The sequence below is a fragment of the Dasypus novemcinctus genome, chromosome 2 (genome assembly GCF_030445035.2).
Source record: "Dasypus novemcinctus isolate mDasNov1 chromosome 2, mDasNov1.1.hap2, whole genome shotgun sequence".
Classification (NCBI taxonomy): Eukaryota; Metazoa; Chordata; class Mammalia; order Cingulata; family Dasypodidae; genus Dasypus; species Dasypus novemcinctus.
In genome coordinates, this window is record NC_080674.1 from 42,585,713 (window position 1) to 42,606,337 (window position 20,625).

Here is a 20,625-nt window from a genome sequence, read left to right on the forward strand (position 1 = left end):
TCCAGACTGGCACTGTTTCATAGTGCCAAAGAGTGCTATGCTCCAGGCTGGTGGGATATTGGAAACTACTCTCCTAGCCTCTTTATAAGGTCAATGGTGCTGTGGCTTGCTCACTGTGTAAAGGACATACCAAGTGGAGCCATAATCATCAGAGTACTGTGAGTAGAATTTAAACACAATTGGCATTATGGCCTGCTCCCATAGAGAGATAACATGTAAGTTATTGCAAACCTAAAACTTAAATCTATTAATTACAACTCAAAGAGAAACTTATGCATTGAATAGTTCATTAATTAGTATTAACAGTTCATTAATTAGTATTAAGTACTGTACCTTTATCCTGTTCTAAATATATGCCTGATAATTATAGTGTTATCTTTTCTATACTAAATCATGTACAGAAGGACATTAAACATGTTAAAAGTCCTGGTAAACTTCATTTTCTAGGTAGTTAATAAACACCCTTAATCCATGTCTCCCTCTTAGCTGTTGTTCAAGTTAAAGGAATTTTCAACTTGGTGCACTAATCCTAAATGAAACCAGCTGCTCAAGAATGTGCCAGCTCACCAAAAGCACCTGACGGGATGTATAAATGCCAGACATTGAATCACCTGAAAAACCTCTTCAAGAGAAAAAGCTAAGTAGTGTCCGTGTCACAGTCAGCTGTACCCTCTAACTCTAGCCCAATGCCTATTACTAGGGGGAAAACAAACCAAACATTCCTTAAAGAAACCTTGTCTGTTTTCATCTCCTGTATTTAACTAAAAAGGGCAATGCTTCTTCCCATTCTACTGAAAGAAAAATACTCTTTCTTACCAACTTTGGGACAATGCAGTCTTTGCAAACACCTGACCTTTTCTATTTCTGTGGTCCAGTGGCTCTTAGTGGAACCATATATTTTCGAAATTCTAATCAAATTTATTTCTTCCAGAATCACATCTTGTTAGCCATATGGGAACTGCATCCAGCTTGGCCCAGGATATCAGATCCATATTCCTCCAAGATAGAATAGCAAGATAGTTCTACACCTTGTCATGTAGGTCCGACAGTCCCTAATCAGCAGGAAGTAGCTACAGAAAAAAGATCATCTCCCTTCAGCACCCCTTTAAGATTAAAGGTGTAAAACTCTCTGAGGGGGGAATGAAGCAGGCTAGTAAGACAGGGAATTGATAGATCTGGGACCTGGTAGAGAGTCCATGTGGACATTGGTAATCCCCAAGATGGCTGCTGGAAAACCCCCACTCTGAAGACTCTGCTATCCAGAACAAAGACTTCTTCTGGGAGCAAGAAAAAGCCCTGGATGTTCCCTAGGGACTTTACCATTGGGTCTTCACTAGGAGATTGATGGGTGGGGTGATCAATCAAAACAGCAGCTGGAAGCCCTCCCCTGCCATTAACAAAGGGGTGGAATAATTAATAGTTTATAAAGCAAACTGTGAGGCCTGAGCACACTCTTGCCCTGCTCTCTTGCCTCTGGACCTGTTCCTGTCCTCTGTGTGCTGCCCTTGTCGTTTTTCCTTTGCCACGTGGCCACACAGGTAAACCTGGGGATTTATAACCTATATTGGGGAATTGTAGTCTGTAAATCAACCCGCTTTATCACTTTTCAACCCCTTCCTCTCTACCTGGGATCCCTGATCTGTTATTTTCTCCCATTCTCTTTCCTCCTTACCTTAATAAATTACTGGCCTAACTTACCCAGCATGCTCTTAAAATTCATTTCTCCAGCATAGCCAAGAACCCAAATGAAATCTGGTAACGATAGTATGAGCAATGTAATTATTCCTATTCAGGCAAGGTTAAAATGAATTTCCTCCCCCAGTGCTCACTGACAGTGAGGATAGGTGGAGGCTGTGAGGCCCAGAGACATCATGTGGCTAGAGGAATTCAATTTTTTTTTTTTTTTAATGTACTAGGACTGGGGGAATAAACCCCAGACGTTCTATGTGGCAATCTGGTGCTCAACCACTGAGCTACACTCGCTCCCTGAGTTGGTTTTTTGTTTGTTTTTGGGAGGAACCAGGGATCAAACCTGGTACCTCCTACATGGGAAGCAAGTGCTCAACCACTTGAGCTACATATATTCCCCTCGACCTCAATTTTTAAAGAGCTATTGTGATTAGTAATCAAAGAAAATGTGGCATTGGTGTGGAGAAAGTGGCCATGATGGCTACTGGGGGTAGGGAGTGGGAGGAAGAGATGAGATGTGGGGGCATTTTCCAGACTTGGAGTTGTCCTGGGTGGTGCTGCAGGCACAGTTACCGGACATTGTATATTCTCCCATGGCCCACTGGGTGGACTGTGGGAGAGAGTGGGCTATGATGTGGACCATTGACCATGAGGTGCAGCGGTGCTCAAAGATGTATTCACCAAATGCAATGAATGTCTCATGATGATGGAGGAGGTTGTTGTCGTGGGGGAGGAGTGGGGTGAGAGGGGTGGGAGGTATATGGGGACCTCATATTTTTTTAATGTAACATTAAAAAAATAAAGACCAAAAAAAAGGGTAAAATTTTTTTTTTAAAGAGCTAACTTAAAAAATAGGGAGAGAGAGAGAACACTGATAAAAATTTAAGAAACACTACCAACCATTCCCTAAAAGCATTTCCAGTATCCTATCAGGATTTTAAAGGGTAACATTTTAAAGGGAACATTTTAAAGGGTAACAATTGTTCACCCTTAGAAATAGTTATAAAGTCTTGAGTTGATCTTATAACCTGAATGGGTATTATGTTAGGAAAGAAACAAATGGCCCCCTACTTTGTGTGTCCAACACTAATATGCCTGGTCAAGACCCCTGAGATAGGAGAATGGAGGAAGTTCGAGTCCCACCTCTTCCAAGAAGCTTTCTCTGCTGCTTGCTCACTCATTCCCCCTGCCTCGTTTCCATTTTTCTGGGCAGACCCCTGAAGACTGCACCATGAAATAAAGCTCTTGAACATTTTGCCCTTTATGGTTCTCTAATTGTATCATGTGCATTAGCCCTCCGTCACTCTAAGATCCTAGAGCAGTTTTTTTCTTAAACTTTGTTGGCTCCTAGTTTCTCTTAAGAATCTGACAAAAGCAATGTATGGTTTGCTCTCTATTCCTGCGTGTACACAACCTCCTCAGATGTCCATCATTTATGGGCAGCTGTAAGAGAACTCTGGATTAAATTATTGCCAAATACTACTAGTGGTTATTGTGTTGTTGCTCATTGATGATAAAATGAGAGCACAGAGATGTTAAGCCACACCTCAAATTTTCAGAGGAGGAATCAAGTCAACTGAAACCTCATTATTTTGTAAACTTGTCTCCTTTTACTAGCATGCATTTGAACTGTGCCAGCAGAACACAACTTAAATTCACGAAGGAGTTTCACAGAAATTGAAGGAAATTCTAGTCTCTCTGCTTAGATAGATTTAGAATAGCCAAGTTTCAGATGATAAGCAGCAGGGTGAAAGCAGAGTAAGAATGGGCATGCTTATGAAGGTTGTACAGGAGGAAATGGGTGGGTCCTTGATTTCGCTTATTTCTCTTTCACTTTTTGTTTTTGAAACAAAATGAGTTTGTTTGTGCCTGTACTTTTCTTTTTTTTCCCCTTTGGCTGAAGAGGTACCCTAAGTTTTTCAGAACATTGAGCTCTGGAAAAAAATAACTTATTAACAACTTCAGTGAAAAGTTAACTCATTTTTTGGTAGAAGGAAAATTCCCATTATAGTTCAATAAGATTCATAAACTGTGTTTAAACTCAAAAAGGGCAAGAACAACTGCCTTTACAATTTAAGCCTACTCCCAGGCAAATGCTTGTTTAACTCTAAAAGATCTGCTGAAATAGGACAATGAGTAAATAACCCAAATTTTACTTTAAGGAATCTTATCAAACCAGTTAACTCTGACAGGAAAGAGATAAAGAGCAAAGCTGCATTATATAATAATTCTCTCATTACTTTCATATGCTATTTTGGCTATAATCTGTAGCTTACCCTGTCCTTGGGTTTTGAAGAGATCATCATGCTCTGTCGGGTCTGTTGGGTCCTGCTATTTCCTATTTATTATTTTCACCTCCTCCAGTCCCCAGAAACAGAATCCAAGCCAATCCTTTCTCATCGAAACACACATTCTAACTGGATTGGTCATTGTTCTTGCCAATTTAACAATAATTTGCACTTTAATGAATGAAAGAAAGGTCCCACATGACCTTCAAAGATCTTTTCTTCTTTCCTTTTTCCCTTCCCCTTTTCTTTTATCTATTCATTCATTCATACCTGCATTCCCTGTTCACGTCTCAACCCAAAGGCTATTAGAAAATAAATTGATATGCCTTGAGATTATAAGGAATCAGAGATGATAATGTAGAGGAAGAATCACTCCACCAATTCCTTAGCTCTTTCCCTGTCCTACTGTTGGTCAATTGCAGCTGTGAATGTACTCATTTTTCTACCCTGTGAGTTGTATAATTTAAAAAATGAATGTTACATTTCAGAACAAAATAAACCTTAGTGAAATCTAAACCTTTTATCACACCTTTAATTCAATAATTAATAAATTCAATAATTTCAAGTTTGATTAAAATAGTTTACTTAAAAATATCTCCAGATTTCACTCTTTTTTCTTGGGCTTCTCTTTTTTGTACTTTAGAATCACCCTCTTTGCTCCATTTGAAAAGTTACTGAAACTTAGTCATTTTTATACCTTATTGCTCAATTTAGAAATCTTCAGATAGAAAGCCTGTCTAAACATAAAATTATCTGATCTAATATAAAATTATCCACACCTTGGTATAACCTATTGCCAATCTTCCTTTTAGTCAGAAGAACAGGAATGTTTCTATTTTCAATTCCATAGGACATTTTGGGGCTTAATACTACTATGTAATGCCATTAGGAGAACTAGGAGTACCTGTAATGTAGCTTGAAAACAAATACATTAGAGCGTAATGTGTCAAATTATTCAATGTCATCATGACCTTCATTTTCTTTTGTCTTTTCTAGGCTTATTAGCAACTAGCACATGGTTTTAAAAAAATCTCCAAATTCTCTGATTATTTAGAAAGTACTAAGCTACTCAGTTATCTCCAGTTTTCATATTTAAACTTCTTGGCCATTTAATGCCATAAATGTTAGAATCACATTTGGAAGCTGGCTAGTAAGATAGGGAACCAATAGATGGATCTGGAACCTGGCAAGAAGGCCATGTGGACATCAATAACCCCAAGACGGCTGCTGCAAGACCACCCTCCTCCCCTCCCCCCACGCATGATATTCTACCATTCAGAACCAGATTCCCTCCAGAAGCCAGGAGAAGCTCCAAATATTCCCCAAGAACTTTAACACTGGGCCCTCCTGGGGGGATTGATGGGTGGGGTAATCAATCAAAACTGCAAAGAGCTGGAACTCTCCCCTGCCGTTAGCAAAGGGGTAGAATAATTAATGGCTTAAAAAACAAGCACCAAGCTCTCTTGCTCTCTTGCCTTCACCCTGTCCCGGTGCCAGCCCCGGTGCTGGTCCTGCCTTGTTCCTGCCTTCTGTGCCCTGCTCTCACCGTGTCCCCAAGCATGGATCAACATGCAAGTAAAACCTGGGCATTTATAATCGGTAATGGGAAACTGTTGTCTGTAAATCACTTTTCAGCCCCCTCCTCTCTACCTGGGACCCATGATCCATTATTTTCTCCCATTTCTCTTTCCTCCCTACCTTAATAAACTATTGGTCTAACTCACCCAATGTGCTCTTGAAATTCATTTCTGCAGCATAGGCAAGAACCTAGGGAAAACCTGATTACAGAGGATTTACACCACAAGACTTGTGTAATAATCATAGTAGTGGCTACAATTTATTGCTTTTCTATTATTGCATATGCCTTATCTCAGTTAGTCAACATAGCAGTTCTATAAAGGAGATATTGTTATCCCTGAGCATATCTTGGGGCTTAGGGAGTTTAAGTAACTTGCCTATTGTCAAATAGACACCCCAGTCCTTTCTCCTGAGCAATTTGGGCATAGTGTGGGGTGGGAGAGAGATGTTTATCTGGCGAATTTTATGTAAATATGTGTGTATGAAAAACTTTTCATTTTTTTTGAGCCTAGCCTTTTGCCTAACACTTACCATAGATAACCTTTGGGACATTAACTCAGCAGCTGCTGTTGTATGGCTATGGTTGGGTCCTGCTGCTGTATATGGAATGAAAGGACCTTGGGGAGGCAATGGTGTGAAACCAGAGTGAAAAAGCTGATCTACACCTCAAGCAACATCTTAATCAGCAGACATATATTGACTATCTGCCCTCTGATCAGAAGAATGAATAAACAACCTGGGCTTTGAGTATAAGAAGTGAAAAGGATAAAAATGTAGCAAGACTCCGAAGCTTCCTTCTCCCAACAGCCCCTAGTAAAGATGACTACCACCGAGCTTCTCTAGCAACTTTTGATAATGGCTGTGGTTGGATATAATGATCAATGATCTTGATGTATGGCCTGAGCTTCAGAGGACTATTTTCCCCATTTACACTTTTCCTTGAATTTGTGGTATGGCCCCTCAAAAACTATGTGGTGGTAAGGGGCAGTTATGCTGCACTCTCTCTGCCTAGACTCAACTCTGGCTTTCTTCCTCAGGAATCTGCTTTCTCCAAACAAGTTGGGCCTAACAGCTAGGAGGTGCTCCTCTCACCCAATTTCTGGTGAATTCTCCTTCAGCTTAGAGCTTGAGTCTTTATTCTCTGTGCTGATTCCTGCTGGGCAGTTTCTGGTATCTCAATGGTGCCCCCTGCTGGAACTGCTCTACGACATGCTGCCTCCACTGTCCGAGAAGTGAATTTGAAGTGTACCTGCCTTTCCATTAGAAGGGACTCTGGTTAAATCATTAAGATGATCCTAGAAGGTCTGGTGGAGGCTCAGCTCTTTTTTTGGTTTGAGGTTTGTAATTCATAAAGGGACAGGAATTCTTAGTAGTTACTATAATAACTCTCCCTGAGCCAAATGCCCTACATCATAAACTCAGCAGAAGATGGTCTAGGAGAAGCGTTCAGCTATTATACAAATTTAACAAGTCCTAGTTCTTTTGGATTCACCCTGTGTTCCTGAGGGCAAGAGAAAGGACTTCTCTCAAGTTCCCAAGGCTATTTTAAGACTCTGAAGGACCTGGGTACTTTTAGTTTTAGAGTACTCTCTCCATATCATACCTAACACACAAAAATGCACCCCAAATCCAATAACCTTTTGCCTTGCTGTTAAAAAACTCAAAAATTATTTTTAAAATTTTGCTTCTGAAATCATTTGCCTATAAATAATGTACTTAATTTAAGACCACCCATGATCTCTCAGCAATCAATGTACTGTTGAGAATTCTTATAAAGTGAGAACTAATTTAAATTTGTTTATAAATCCAATGAAAAGGTTATTAATGATAAGATTTAACAATTAATGAAGTAGACAAGATACATGCTGTGGACATTTAATTGAACATTTATTAATTTTTATTTTGCATTTTTCCTTTTGTACTTTGAATCTTTTGTTTAAAGAGGTCTGTAGCTGTTTGATATTATTGATGAATTCCAAAAAGAAATATTGTATTATGTTTGTAAACTGATTTTTCCTCTGGGCATACTAGATTATATTGGATTCAGAGATTTACTTGATTAAGTAATTATGTAAACCTCTTGTGCCAGTAGGGCATTGAGTCCTACCCTCTGGTGGGGGACTCATAGATAAAAAGCATGGCAAAGGACAGAGTTAAGGGTGTTTGATGTTGGAGTTTGATGCTGAAGCCTTAAGCTGGAACCCTGGGAAGAGAAGAAATCTAAGTCTGGAAAGAAGCAAGCCCTGGGAAGAGAGGAACCGAGAAAGACTGAACCCTCACAGACGTTGGCAACCATCTTGCGCCAACTTGTGAAAATAGACTTTGGTGAGGGAAGTAACTTATGCTTTATGGCCTGGTATCTGTAAGCGCCTACCCCAAATAAATACCCTTTATAGAAACCGTTCTCTGGTATTTTGCATCAGCACCCCTTTGGCTGACTAAAAAAAGGTCTCAGATGTCTCAAAAGCTCACAGTTCCCATTACCATGCCTGTAACATCCAGCCGATAAAATTGTGCATCTCTCTCCCTTAAACATCTTCTAAGATGGGTGGCCTTGCCTTTTACAATTCATGAGGCTAAGTATTAGGATGGACCATATGAAATTGTTGATTTTTTAAAGATACAACATGATTGAATAGAGGCAATTTCACATGATTTAACTCAATAGTTTTGATTACAAATACAATACACAGACCTTTTCCCTTGGACTCATCGGGGTAAACTGGAGCTAAGACAAACGAACATGGAGCAGAGTGCTGTGCGTGTGGCAGGTGCTCAGTGAGTATTTGTTGAATGAATACATGCACATATAAACAAATGACCAAACCAGACACAGCTATGTAAATAGTGCTAAATTACACGGTACAGACTCTTGGTAATGGAACCGCAGGAACATATTAATCACACGAAATAGTTTGGCAATAACTTTAGTCTTTAACCAGCATTCTCTTTTTCATTTAATTTTGTTTTGATAGCAAGAGATTGCCATTGCCTTTGGGAGAAAGCGGTTCTTGCATACTCATGACTGCCATAAACAATGAAAACACCATAAGAGTTTAAGGAGGGAGCAAAGCACTGTGGACCTAAAAGAGGGGAGACTGCAGGGACTGGTAGGATTTTCATGATGTCAGTTGTTTTTCACTTGGCCACAAGGACTGTTTCTGGGGATAGGATCTTAAATTTAAATGTGCTGGTGTGTTTTTCTCCCATACAGAGCTCAGGGAAGGCAACAGATCTCTTTTCCTTTGGCTGCCAATCCTAGGGAATACAGAATTATCAAATTTAATGACAAACAAGACATCAGCTTTGGGCCCATCCATTTTTCCATTTATTCATCCCCTTATCCTGTTGCCCAGTGATATGCCAGATACTGGACTAAGTGCTAATAGAATGATGCTTAATATATGATACATTTCCGAACTAGAGGGGTTATTCCCCTTGTGGGGGAAGAGTCAATGTGAATAGCAATGGGAGAGCAGAAACAAAATGCTAAAGGAGCCTGGATGTACAAGGGATCCCTGGAGAGACTGGTGTAGGTTTCACAGAAGAGATGGTAATGGAAATGGGTTCAGAATAGAGGTTTGCAACCTGGCTACAAGTTAGAATAGCCAGAGGATTTATCAATGAATCAATCATGACCAGGCTACACCACAGAGATACTGGTTTAATTGGTTTGGGATTGACACCTGTTTTGTTTTTAAAGCTAACCAGATAGATCTAATGGGTAACCAGGATTGCAAACCACTCGTGTAGAAGAAAAAGAGACATGCAGGGTGAAGGAAAGTTGGGTTGATACAGGGAAGAGAAAGTTGGCAAGTTCTCCTGGCTCAGAAAATAGTGTGGACTAAGAAAGATGATGTGAAATACATGATAGGGTTTGTGAGTATGGAGTTTATATGTGTAGGGTTCAGTGGCTGGATAGGAGTCTTGAAGTCATGTAAACAGGAGACTGTTAAGGGAATCATATGCAACATTAAGTAGTTGGCCATTAATCAAAGATGTTGATGCAAGAAAGTAACATAACCACATTTTAGAAAGTGTAGTAGGCAGAATAAGGGCCTCCAAAGCTATCCAAGCCCTAATCTTTGGAACCTTATAAATGTTACCTTATATGACAAAGGAGAATTTGCAGATGTGATTAAGTAAATGATGTTAAGGTGAGGAGATTATCCTGGATTTTCTGGGTGGACCCTAAATGTAATTACAAGTGTCTTTATAAAATGGAGGCAGAGGGTTTTTGCATAGAAAAGGAGATGGCAGTGTGATGACATTGCTGGCTTTAAAGATGAAGGAAGGGGTCTTGAGCCAAAGAATGCATGGAATGCAGCTCTGAAGGTGGAAAAAAGCAAGTACAGGGATTTTCCCCTAGAATATTCTGAGGGAGTGCGACCCTGTTGACATATTGATTTCAGTCCACTGAAACCATTTCAGACTTCTGGTATCCAGAAAAGTAAGACAATACATTTCTGTTGTTTCAGACACTAAGTTTGGGATAATATGTTAAAGCAGCTGTGGAAAACTAATACAGAAAGGGTTAGAGTTTTACATCTTATGTTAAGTGGGAAGATGAAACTGAAGGTTCTGCAGAAAGCTGGATTCCTGGAAGAGCTACACTGAGGGAAAGATTCACATTGTGGAGTGTCTCACCAAGGAACTGGAAAATTAGAATTTTCCATGCAGAGAGAAATAGGGAGAAAAGAGAAAGCTTGTGTACCAATCACATGAATTTTTACAGAGTACAAATGCTTTGGAGAATGCAAATTGTTGAATCAATAGCTTTTTGGAAGGCAAAGCACTGGGTAGGCACTTTAGATAGATGGGTATATTTACAAATTATCTTAAAATTTAACTTAATTCAAACATGGGGGAAGCGGACTTGGCCCAATGGATAGGGTGTCCTTCTACCACACAGGAGGTCCGCGGTTCAAACTCTGGGCCTCCTTGACCCGTGTGGAGCTGGCCCATGCACAGTGCTGATGCGCGCAAGGAGTGCCATGCCATGCAGGGGTGTCCCCTGTGTAGGGGAGCCCCATGCGCAAGGAGTGTGCCCCATAAGGAGAGCCGCCCAGCACGAAAGAAAGTACAGCCTGCCCAAGAATGGGGCCACACACATGGAGAACTGATATGACAAGATGATGCAACAAAAAGAAACATGGATTCCCTGTGCCACTGATAAGGATAGAAGCGGTCACAGAAGGACACACAGTGAATGGACACAGAATGCAGACAACTGGGCGGGGGGGAGGTGGAGGGGAAGGGGAGAAAAATAAAAAAAAACAAATCTTTAAAAACAAAACAAAAAACAAGAAAACAAACAAACATGGATATTGTAACTATATTGTTGACTTTATATGTGTGTTTACTAAGGAGTGCAAAGAATTTCTTACAATACTTTAAAAAATTGTTTTAAGAATTAAAAGTATGATGGAATTATAAACTTAAGGTTGTGATTGTTTTAAGGAACTACATAATTTTTAAAGAAATTTTGTTTCAGGAAACTGTTCGTTCAAACATGTAAGCTATTGAGATGTCATCAACATGAGAATTTAAGGCATTCCAAAAAAGTCTTCCTGCAGAAATAACTAATAAAGGGACAAATCCCACTTGTGTGGAACTCTATCATCATCCAGACATAGTGAGAACTCCACAAATGCTGAAATGAAAGGAAAAAAAGAAGCCCACCAAAAATTAAGTAGGAGACCTATGAACTAGACCTGCCAGTCTAGATCTCTCCCCCTCACTTGGTCCAGCACAGCTGAAGAGTCACATAGAGGAGTGGATGTAGCTCAAGTGGTTGAGCACCTGCTTCCCGCATGGGAAGTCAAAAACAAACAAACAAAAAAACAAGGAAAACAAACAAAAAAGCCAACACAAGGAGGCTAAAGTTGCTTAGTGGTTGAACAATAGTTTCCCACTTATGAGGTCCTGGGTTCAATCCCTGACCCTGACACTTCAAAAAAGTTTAAAAAAAGAGTCACACAGAGGTTTCCTGCTGTGGGTTCAGACCATAAAGTCACTCATAGCAGTAGGGATTTAGAACCCTATGCATATTCAAGCACAATGACTTAGGTCTGCAGAGACCCAGGGTGGAACACAAGTGGCTGGTGAGCACATGAATACAAAAGGGCCCCCAGGAAATTAAAGAGGCCATGGAAGAACTATTGGAAAGTGGGGCACAGATTTAACCTACTCTCTGATTGCTGGATCATTTAAATTTTAAAAATGGATCTTTTAAAATATTGACTCCATCTGGTTTCTTGGGTGGAATATCCTAACATGGAAGTAACCAGAAGCAGCAAAGTGTCACAAGGAAAAAAACAAAACAAAGGAGAAACTGAACTTCTAGAAAGCAGGACAGTTCCCAGAGCCAAAATGCATAATAAAAAAGGTACATTGAGTGAGGGAGATGAGCTAAAGAAATCATAGCAGCAGGGAACAAAACAAACAGAACAGATCAGGATTCCTAGAGAAGGAATGGAGGAAAGGAAGCTTTCTCCTGAAGATAAAACAATAAGAAATAAAAGGGCAATCTTAAAAGGTGTACTGAAAAAAAAATTCATACTGCATGTCCAGGGCAGGAATAGGGAACAGAAGACCTGAGGGAATCTTAACATTTAAAGATTCAGTCTAAGTTGTACCAAACATCTAAAAAGAAACTTAACACATACCCAATCTACAAGAAAATCCTAGACAAAAGGAAGAAAATTACCTTCAGAGTTAACTCATCAAAATAATCAGACAGGCATTAGCAAAAGTTGCAAGCCATATTAAGAAACAGAAGGCTATGGCTCAGTCAAATTAAAACTTCAGGGGAGACACAGACTTTGGAAAAACTAATCAGAGAAGTTGAAACAAATCTCCAAAATCATTCAAGGAGATGAAGGAAAATATGGGATAGATATATACTAATAGTGGATATAGAGCTAAAGGATATTAAGAAGACAGTGTATGAACAAAAAGAAAAATTAGAAAGTTTAAAAGGAAACATAACAGAAATTATGGGGAAGAAAGTCACAAAAATGGAGATTAAAAATACACTAGAGGCATACAACAGCAGATTTGAACAGGTGGAAGAAAGAATCAGCAAATTAGAAGATAAAAATCTTTCAGTTAGAAGAACAGATAGAGAAAAGAGTAAGAAAAAATTGAGCAGTGTCTAAGGGACTTGCATGACATCATGAAGCATGCCACCCTATGCATCATGGGAGTCCCAGAAGGAGAAGAGAAGGGGAAGGGGGGGATATAGAAAGAATATTTGAAGAAATAATGGTTGAAAATTTCCCAACTCTTACGGAGGACATAAATATACATGCCTAAGGAGCACAGTATTAGGGTACCCTAATAGACCTACTCCAAGACACATACTAATCAGAATGCCAAATGCAAAAGATAAACAAAGAATTCTGAATGCATCAGGAGAAAAGCAATTTGTCACATACAAGGGATCCTCAATAAAATTAAGTACTGATTTCTCACCAGAAACTATGGAAGTGAGAAGGCAGTGGCATGATATATTTAATGTACTGAAAGAGAAAAACTGGTAGCCAAAAATTATTTATCCAACATCCTCAATATATAACTCTACTCTTAAATTCCTATAAGAAGTAGAACACAATTGAATACAGAATAGTCATATTTCTTGATAAAAGACATGTAAAATATAAAGAGGTAATGTGTGTGGGGGAAGCATAAAGAGAAGAAACAGAGAGATATGGGAGCAGAGAACATGTATGCTATTGAAGTTAAGTTGGTATCTTTTCAAATTAGGTAGTGTAATACAAACTCCAGTGTAACCACAAATAATTAAAAAATATGTACAGAAACTGAAATGAGAAAGTGATTGGATAGATACATCACAAAATATCAACTCTACAGAAAAGGATGTTGCAATGAAGCTAAAGAGAGACAAAAAAGTAGAAGACATATAAAAATAAAGGATGAAATGGTTGAAGCACCGCCTTTACAGTAATAACACTGGATGTTAATAATTAAACTCCTCAATTAAAAGATGCCTTCCTGGAGAAGGTGAGCTGGCATGACAGACAGGGATGGTCAGCTGAAGCAACAAGATGATGCAACAAAGAGATACAAAGAGGAAAGACAATGAGAGACACAACAAACCAGGGAGCTGAGGTGGCTCAAGCCATTGAGCACCTCTCTCCCACATGGGAGGTCCCAGGTTTGGTTCCTGGTACCTCCTAAAGAGAAGATGAGCAGACACAGAAAACACAGAACAAATGGACAAAGAGAGCAGACAGTGACCTCAAACAATGAAGGGGGCGGGGTGGGAGGGGAAGATAAATAAATAAAAATAAATCTTTAAAAAAAGAGAGAGACACAAAGAATGACACTATGTATTAATAAATGGGTCTATCCACCAAGAAGAAATAATAATCTTAAATAGTTAAGAACCTAACCATTGTGCCCCAAAATACATGAGGCAAATGCTGGCAACACTGAAAGGCAAATAGACAAAAATAGTTTAAGACTTCAATAGACTACTTTCATCAACAGACAGAACATCTACATAGAAGATCAGTAAGGAAACAGAGAACTTGAATAATACGATAAATGAACTAGACCTAACACATATACAGAGCATTGCACCCTGAAATAGCAAGATACACATTTTTTGCAAGTGCACATGGGTCATTTCCCAGGATAGACCACATGATGGGTCATAAAACAAGTCTCAATTGATTTAAAAAGTTTGATATTATACAAAGCATCTTCTCTGACCAAGTTGGAATGAAACTGGAAATCACTAACAGTGAGAGAAATGGAAAATTCCCAAATATTTGGAACTTAATTAACACACCCTTAAACAATCAATGGGTCAAATAAGAAATCACAAAGGAAATCAGCAAATAACATGAGACAAAGGAAAATGAGAACATAACATATCAAAATTTACAGAATATAGGGAAGGCAGTGCTGAGAGGGAAATTTATAGCACTAAATGCTTACATTAAAAAAGAGAAAGAATTAAAATCAAAGACCTAACTGCATACCTGGGGGAACTAGAAAAAGAACAGCAAACTACTCCCAATGTAAGTAGAAGGAAATAAATATTAGAACAGAAATAAATATTAGAAAAAGTATTATATTAAGGCAGAAATAAATGAAAAAGAGAATAAAAAAAAACAATACAGAGCAGTAACAAAACTAAAATTTGGTTAAACCTTTAGCTAGACAGACAAAGTGAAAAACAGAGAATGAAAATAAAACTTAGAAAGGAGATGGGGACTACTAACCGCACACGAGAAAAAAAATGACCATAAGGGTAAGGAGATAATATTAATAACTGTACGTCAACAAATTAGACAACCTTGAGGTTGTTTGTGTATTTCTGGGAAATACACAAATAATGTATACCAACTCTAGAAGAAATAAAAGATTTCAACAGACCACATTACAAGTAAAGAGATTGAATTAGCACTCAAAAACCTCCCAATGAAGCAAAGTCCAGGACTAGATGGATTCACAGGTGAATTCTTACCAAATATCCCAAGAATTAACACCACTCCTGCTCAAATTCTTCCAAAAAAATTGGAGAGGAGGGAACACTACCTAACTCATTCTATGAGGCCAATACCACCCTAGTAGCAAAGCCAGATAAAGAAACTACAAGAAAAAATTACAGACCAATTTACCTTATAAATACAGTTTCATAAATCCTCAATAAAATACTAGAAAATTGAACCCAACAGCACATGAAAGAACTATGCCTCAAAATCAAGTGGGATTTATCTCGGGTATACAGGGGTTGTTTAACATAAGAAAAGCAATTAATGTAATTCACTGCATTAACAGATTGAAAGGGAAATCTCATATGATCATTTCTATTGATGCAGAAAAGGCATTTGACAAAATCCAACATCCTTTCTTGATAAAAAAAAAACATTTAGAAAATAAGGATAGATGGTGTATTAGTCAGAGTTCTCTAGGGAAACAGAATCAATAGGAGGTATTTGTAAATAGTATGAGATTTTATTAAATTCTCTCACGTGACCACGTGGATGCACAAATTCAGATTCCGCAGGCAGGCAGGCTGCAAACCAGGGGCTCTGCTGAAAGTCCAGTGAAGGTCCTTGATGAGTTTCCAGGAGACCTTGGCTGTGCAAAAACGAGCTGGGAAATACTCTCTGAATGTTGAAATCACTTTCCCTTTTAAGGCATTCAACTGATTGGATAAAACACTCCTCATTGCTGAAGGCAATCTCCTCAGTTGATTGTAGATATAATCAGACATAGATGCAGTAAACTCACTGATGACTAAAGCCCACAAATGTACTTGTATTACAATTAGCCCAGTGCTTGCCTGACCAAACAACTGAGCACAATTACCTGGCCAAGTTGACACATTAGCCAAACCATCACGGTTGGAAACTTCTTTAACATGATAAAGGGCATATATGAATAAAGCACTGCTAACATCATACTCAAAGAAGAAAGACTGAAATCTTTCCTTCTAAGTTCTGAAATAAGACAATGATGGCTACTGCCAATGCTGTTATTCAACATTGTACTGGAAGTTCTAGTCAGAGAAATTAGGCAAGAAAAAGAAATAAAAGGCATCCAAATTCAATTGCAAGTAGTAAAACTTTTACTATTTGAAGATGACAGGATCCTATACATAGAAAGTCCTAAAAAATCTACAACAGAACTATCAGAGCTAATAAATGAATTCAGCAAAGTAGCAGTGTATGATATCAACATACAAAATCAGTACTAGTGCTCCTATATGCCAGTGATGAGCAATATGAGTAGGAAATCAGAAAAGATTCTATTTACAATGGCAACTAACAGAATCAAATATCTAGTGTATTAGTCAGCCAAATGGGTGCTGATGATAAGTACCAGAAATCTGTTGCCATGTGTTGGAGCAAGATGGCTGCTGGTCTCTACAAGGGTTCAGCCTTCCTCTTCCTCCTAAGGCTCCATGGCCCCAGGTCCTTCGTTCTCAGCTGTAGGTTAGCATAAGGCTTGTCTCTCTCCCTTTCGATCATTTCTTTCCAGGCTTTCTCAGCTGTTCTGGGCTCTGGTCTCTTCAGCTGTAAACTATCAGGTGAATAGCTTGGTTTTCTCCCTGTGGCTCCAGCATCAAAACCAAACTCTTTGTGTTTTCCTTCTCCATGTGTTTACTTCCACATGAAAAGGGGGAGTGGGGGACTTCAATGTTGCACACCCTAATAATGTGATCAAATAAAAACCCCAATCTTGATTTAATAAAGTAAAAGTGAAACCTCTGAATCTAATATGCCCAGAGGAACAGATCAGTTTACAAACACAATCCAATATCTATTTCTGGAATTCATAAACAGTGTCAAACTGCTACATCTAGGAATAAATTTAATCCAGGATATAAAGGACTTACAAACAAAACTACAAAACTTTGCTAAAAGAAATCAAAGAAGATACAGAAAATGGAAGGATATTTCATGCTCATGGATTGGATTATTTTGAAATGTCAATTCTCCCCAAAATGATTTACAAATTCAATGCAATCAGCCATCTTCTCAGAAATAGAAAAATCAGTCATAAATTTATTTGGAAGGGTAAGGGTTCAGAATAGCCAAAAACATCTTGAAAAAGAAGAATGAATTTGGAGGATTCACACTTCCTGACTTTAAAATCTATTACAGAGCTACAGCAGTCAAAACAGCATGACACTGGCACAAGGATAGATATATAGACCAATGGAATTGAACTGAGAGTTCAGAAATAGATCCTCATATCTATAGTCAATTGATTTTTGATAAGACTGTCAAGTCCACACAATTGGGCAAGAATAGTATTTTCAACAAATGGTGCTGGGGAAACTTGATCTCCATTTGCAAAGGGTTGAAGGGGGCCCCTTAAAATGGATCAGAGCTAAATATAAGGACCAGAACTATAAAACTCCTAGAAGAAAACATAGGGAAGCATCTTCAGAATCTTGTGTTAAGCTATGGTTTCTTGCACTTTACATCCAAAGAACAAACAGCAAAAGAAAAATTAGGTCAATGGGACCTCATCAAAATTAAAAATATTTATGGATTAAAGGACTTTTGATGAAAATGAAAACTCAATGGCAGAAAGTATTTGGAAACCATATATTCAATAAGAATTTTATATCCAGATTATATAAAGAAATCCTACACCTCAACACTAAAAAGACAAACAACCCATTTTAAAAATGGGCAAAGGCTTGAATAGTCTTGTATATCCAAAAAGGATATATAAATGGCCAAAAAGCATGTGAAAATATGTTGAACATCATTAATTATTAGGGAAATGCAATCAAAACCATGAGATAACATTTCACACCCACTAGAATGGCTACTACTGAAAAAAATTACATGCATTGATGAGGAAGTGAAGAAATAGAAACACTCATTCATCATTGGTGGGGATGTAAATAGTGCAGTCACAGTGGAAGATAATCTGGTGATTCCTCAGAAAGTTAGGTATAGAATTACCATATCACCTGACAATTCCACTTCTAGGTATATACTTAAAAGATTTGAAAGCAGGACCAGGACAAATATTTGTACACCAATATTCATGGCATTAGTCACATTTGACAAAAGGTGGAAGCAACTCGTGTCTGACAACTGATGAACGGATAAATAAAATGTGGTATATACATACAATGGAATATTAATTCAGTCATAAAAAGAAAGGAAGTTCTGATTCATGTGACAATTTAGATGAACCTTGAAGACATTGTGTTGAGTGAAATAAACCAGACACAAAAGGACAAATATTATTGGTCTCACTGATATGAAATAATTAGACTAAGCAGACTCAGAGTCAGAATCTGGAATTATAGGTTAGCAGAGTATTGCATGGGAGTAAGAAATGGGGAGATAATGCTTAAATTGTACAGAATTTTTTTTGTAGTAGATGGTAATTTTTTGGAAATGGATGGTGGTGATGGTAGCAAAACATTGTGAACGTAATTAATAGCACTGAATTATATGCATGAATGTGGATAAAAGGAGAAATTTTAGGTTATATATACATTACTTGTATAAAAATTTTTAAAAATGAAGCTTTGCAATACAAAAAGTATTATAAACAGTCAACTACAGTTAATAGCATGATTATAAAAATGTTCTTTCATGAATTCTAGCAAACGTACCACACCAATGCAAGGTGTAAATAATAGGTTGGTATATGGTACCTCTTAATTTTTTGCATGCCTGTTAACACACAACTTCTCTAATAATTTTTTTTTTTTTAAAGGAAGCTGTGATTGCCACAGGAGTTTAATCTTACTTGCTAATCTTGTGATGACTAATGCTTGGGCTAAGATTTCACTTATCTATCAGAAGTTCTAATTAATTCTACCAGAATGAAAGGTTAAGGGGGTCTTCTAGTATTAGAAACATGGCTAAAGTCATTCCACTATGTACAGGGTAGAAGAATATTTTTCTAGGTGATTAACTTTAAAATGCAATCTGTTTTCTTCAATACAAATTAAGTTGAAAATGAAACATGAAAGTCCAGTAATACCATTTAGTAAGTTTTTAAAACAGCCAGACAATATTGAATATTTTTATTGGTACATACATATTTAATAGAAAGAGAAAAATATTACCTGAAAGGATACACACCAATTTGATGAGGGTGATTGTAATTGAGGAGTGGGGGAGAGGAATGGCACCAAGGCTTGTGTTTTGGGGAAGAGAGATGTGGTACAAAGTACTCTACAGCCTTTGTAATTGTTTCCTTATTTTTTTACTGTAGACTTATTATTATTATTCTAGCAATGGAAGAACTCTTACCATTGTAAAGGCAGTGGCCACTAGAGGTTTGAGGGACGCAAGAGAGAAGAACAGGTGTAATATGGGGGCATTTTTAGGACATTGGATTTGTTTTACATGACATTGCAGTGACAGATACAGGTCCTTGCATGTTTTGCATAATTTACAAAATTATGCAGGACAGAGTATAAACTATAATGTAAACTGTAGTCTGTGGTGAGTAGCAATACTTCAATATGGGTTCATCAACTGTAACAAATATACCACACCAATGAAAGCTGTTGTTAGTGTGGAAAAGTGTGGGAGGGCGAGTGTGTGGGGTATATGGGAATCCCTATATTTTTTATGTTACATTTATGTAATTTAAAGCTTCTTAAAAAATTAATAAAAAAAAGAAAGGGATCTGAAGTACATATATATATATATATATATGATGAAGTACATGTTTATAAAGCCTTAGTTAACTCTGGATGGTGACTCTTAGATGTTTGCTATATTCCCTTACACATTCCCCTTTATATGGATAGTTTCATAATTAACAATATAATAGTTACAATTTAATATTTGTTTATAATCCTGTTGAAATATATAGAGGTAGAAGGTGTTAAAACTTTATGTATTATGATAAATAATACATAAAGACTGATTTACACATTCATACTATCCACTCATTTTTTTATCCTCTGTTTACATGGACAATTTAGAAGTGCAGTACTAATTAATTCAATAGCTGGTTATCAAATGAAAGAAGCCCAAATTGCATAATTTTTCCTTAATGATATTAAATAAATTTTTCTCACCTTAAAAAATTTTTTGCTTATTAATTTGACAGGCAAGTCCCTCAAATTTAAGTGGGCAGGTACACAAGCATTGTCCATCCAGCAGTATCACGGTCCCTCCGTTTTGGCATGGGTAGCATTTGTTTACACTGTATTCGTTGACATAGTCTTCAATGGCTCTTTCCAAATTTTCCTTCTTTAGGTGTGCATCTTTAATTTTCACTGGAATCAGATTGTGTATAGGAGACAGCTAAAAGAAAGAAAAACCTTTCATTTTCGGTATTTTTCTATTGAGGGAGCTTGTAGAACATTGTTCATTCAATCATTTATTCATTGATTCAACAAAAGTTTCCTCTTTGCCTATTATTGCCAGAAATGAAGTTACTTTTTAAAACTATACCAGTCACAGTCTCTACCATCATGAAGATCACATTGTAGAGGTAAAGAGACTGATATTAATGAAATAGTCACACAGATAAATTTAAAATGAAGACTGCATTAGGTACAGATACCAAAAGGACAGGTACACGTGCTTTGAAA

At 37.7% G+C, this 20,625-nt stretch overlaps 2 protein-coding genes across 6 annotated transcripts in view; both read right to left on the minus strand.

The window, feature by feature from the left end:
• FYB1 (FYN binding protein 1) overlaps positions 1-4,596 on the minus strand; it is a 171,986-nt gene extending 167,390 nt beyond the window's left edge. For 2 of the 4 annotated variants that reach the window (XM_058308203.2, XM_058308185.2), the window contains exon 1: positions 3,966-4,596. In XM_058308203.2, coding sequence (XP_058164186.1) covers positions 3,966-3,995 — 30 coding nt within the window. In that variant the 5' untranslated portion in view covers positions 3,996-4,596. The remainder of the gene's footprint in view (positions 1-3,965) is intronic. The other 2 variants (XM_012520798.4, XM_004449886.5) reach the window with 1 other exon arrangement.
• An 11,542-nt stretch (positions 4,597-16,138) lies between these two features.
• The window catches only part of C9 (complement C9), a 48,493-nt gene continuing 44,006 nt past the window's right edge, over positions 16,139-20,625 (minus strand). Inside the window, exons 10-11 of one of the 2 annotated variants that reach the window (XM_071207834.1) lie at positions 20,107-20,335; positions 16,139-16,616 (exon numbers count right to left, since the gene is read on the minus strand). In XM_071207834.1, coding sequence (XP_071063935.1) covers positions 20,108-20,335 — 228 coding nt within the window. In that variant the 3' untranslated portion in view covers positions 16,139-16,616; position 20,107. Of the gene's footprint in view, positions 16,617-19,083; positions 20,336-20,625 lie in introns of those variants that run through there. The other variant, XM_004449885.4, reaches the window with a different exon arrangement.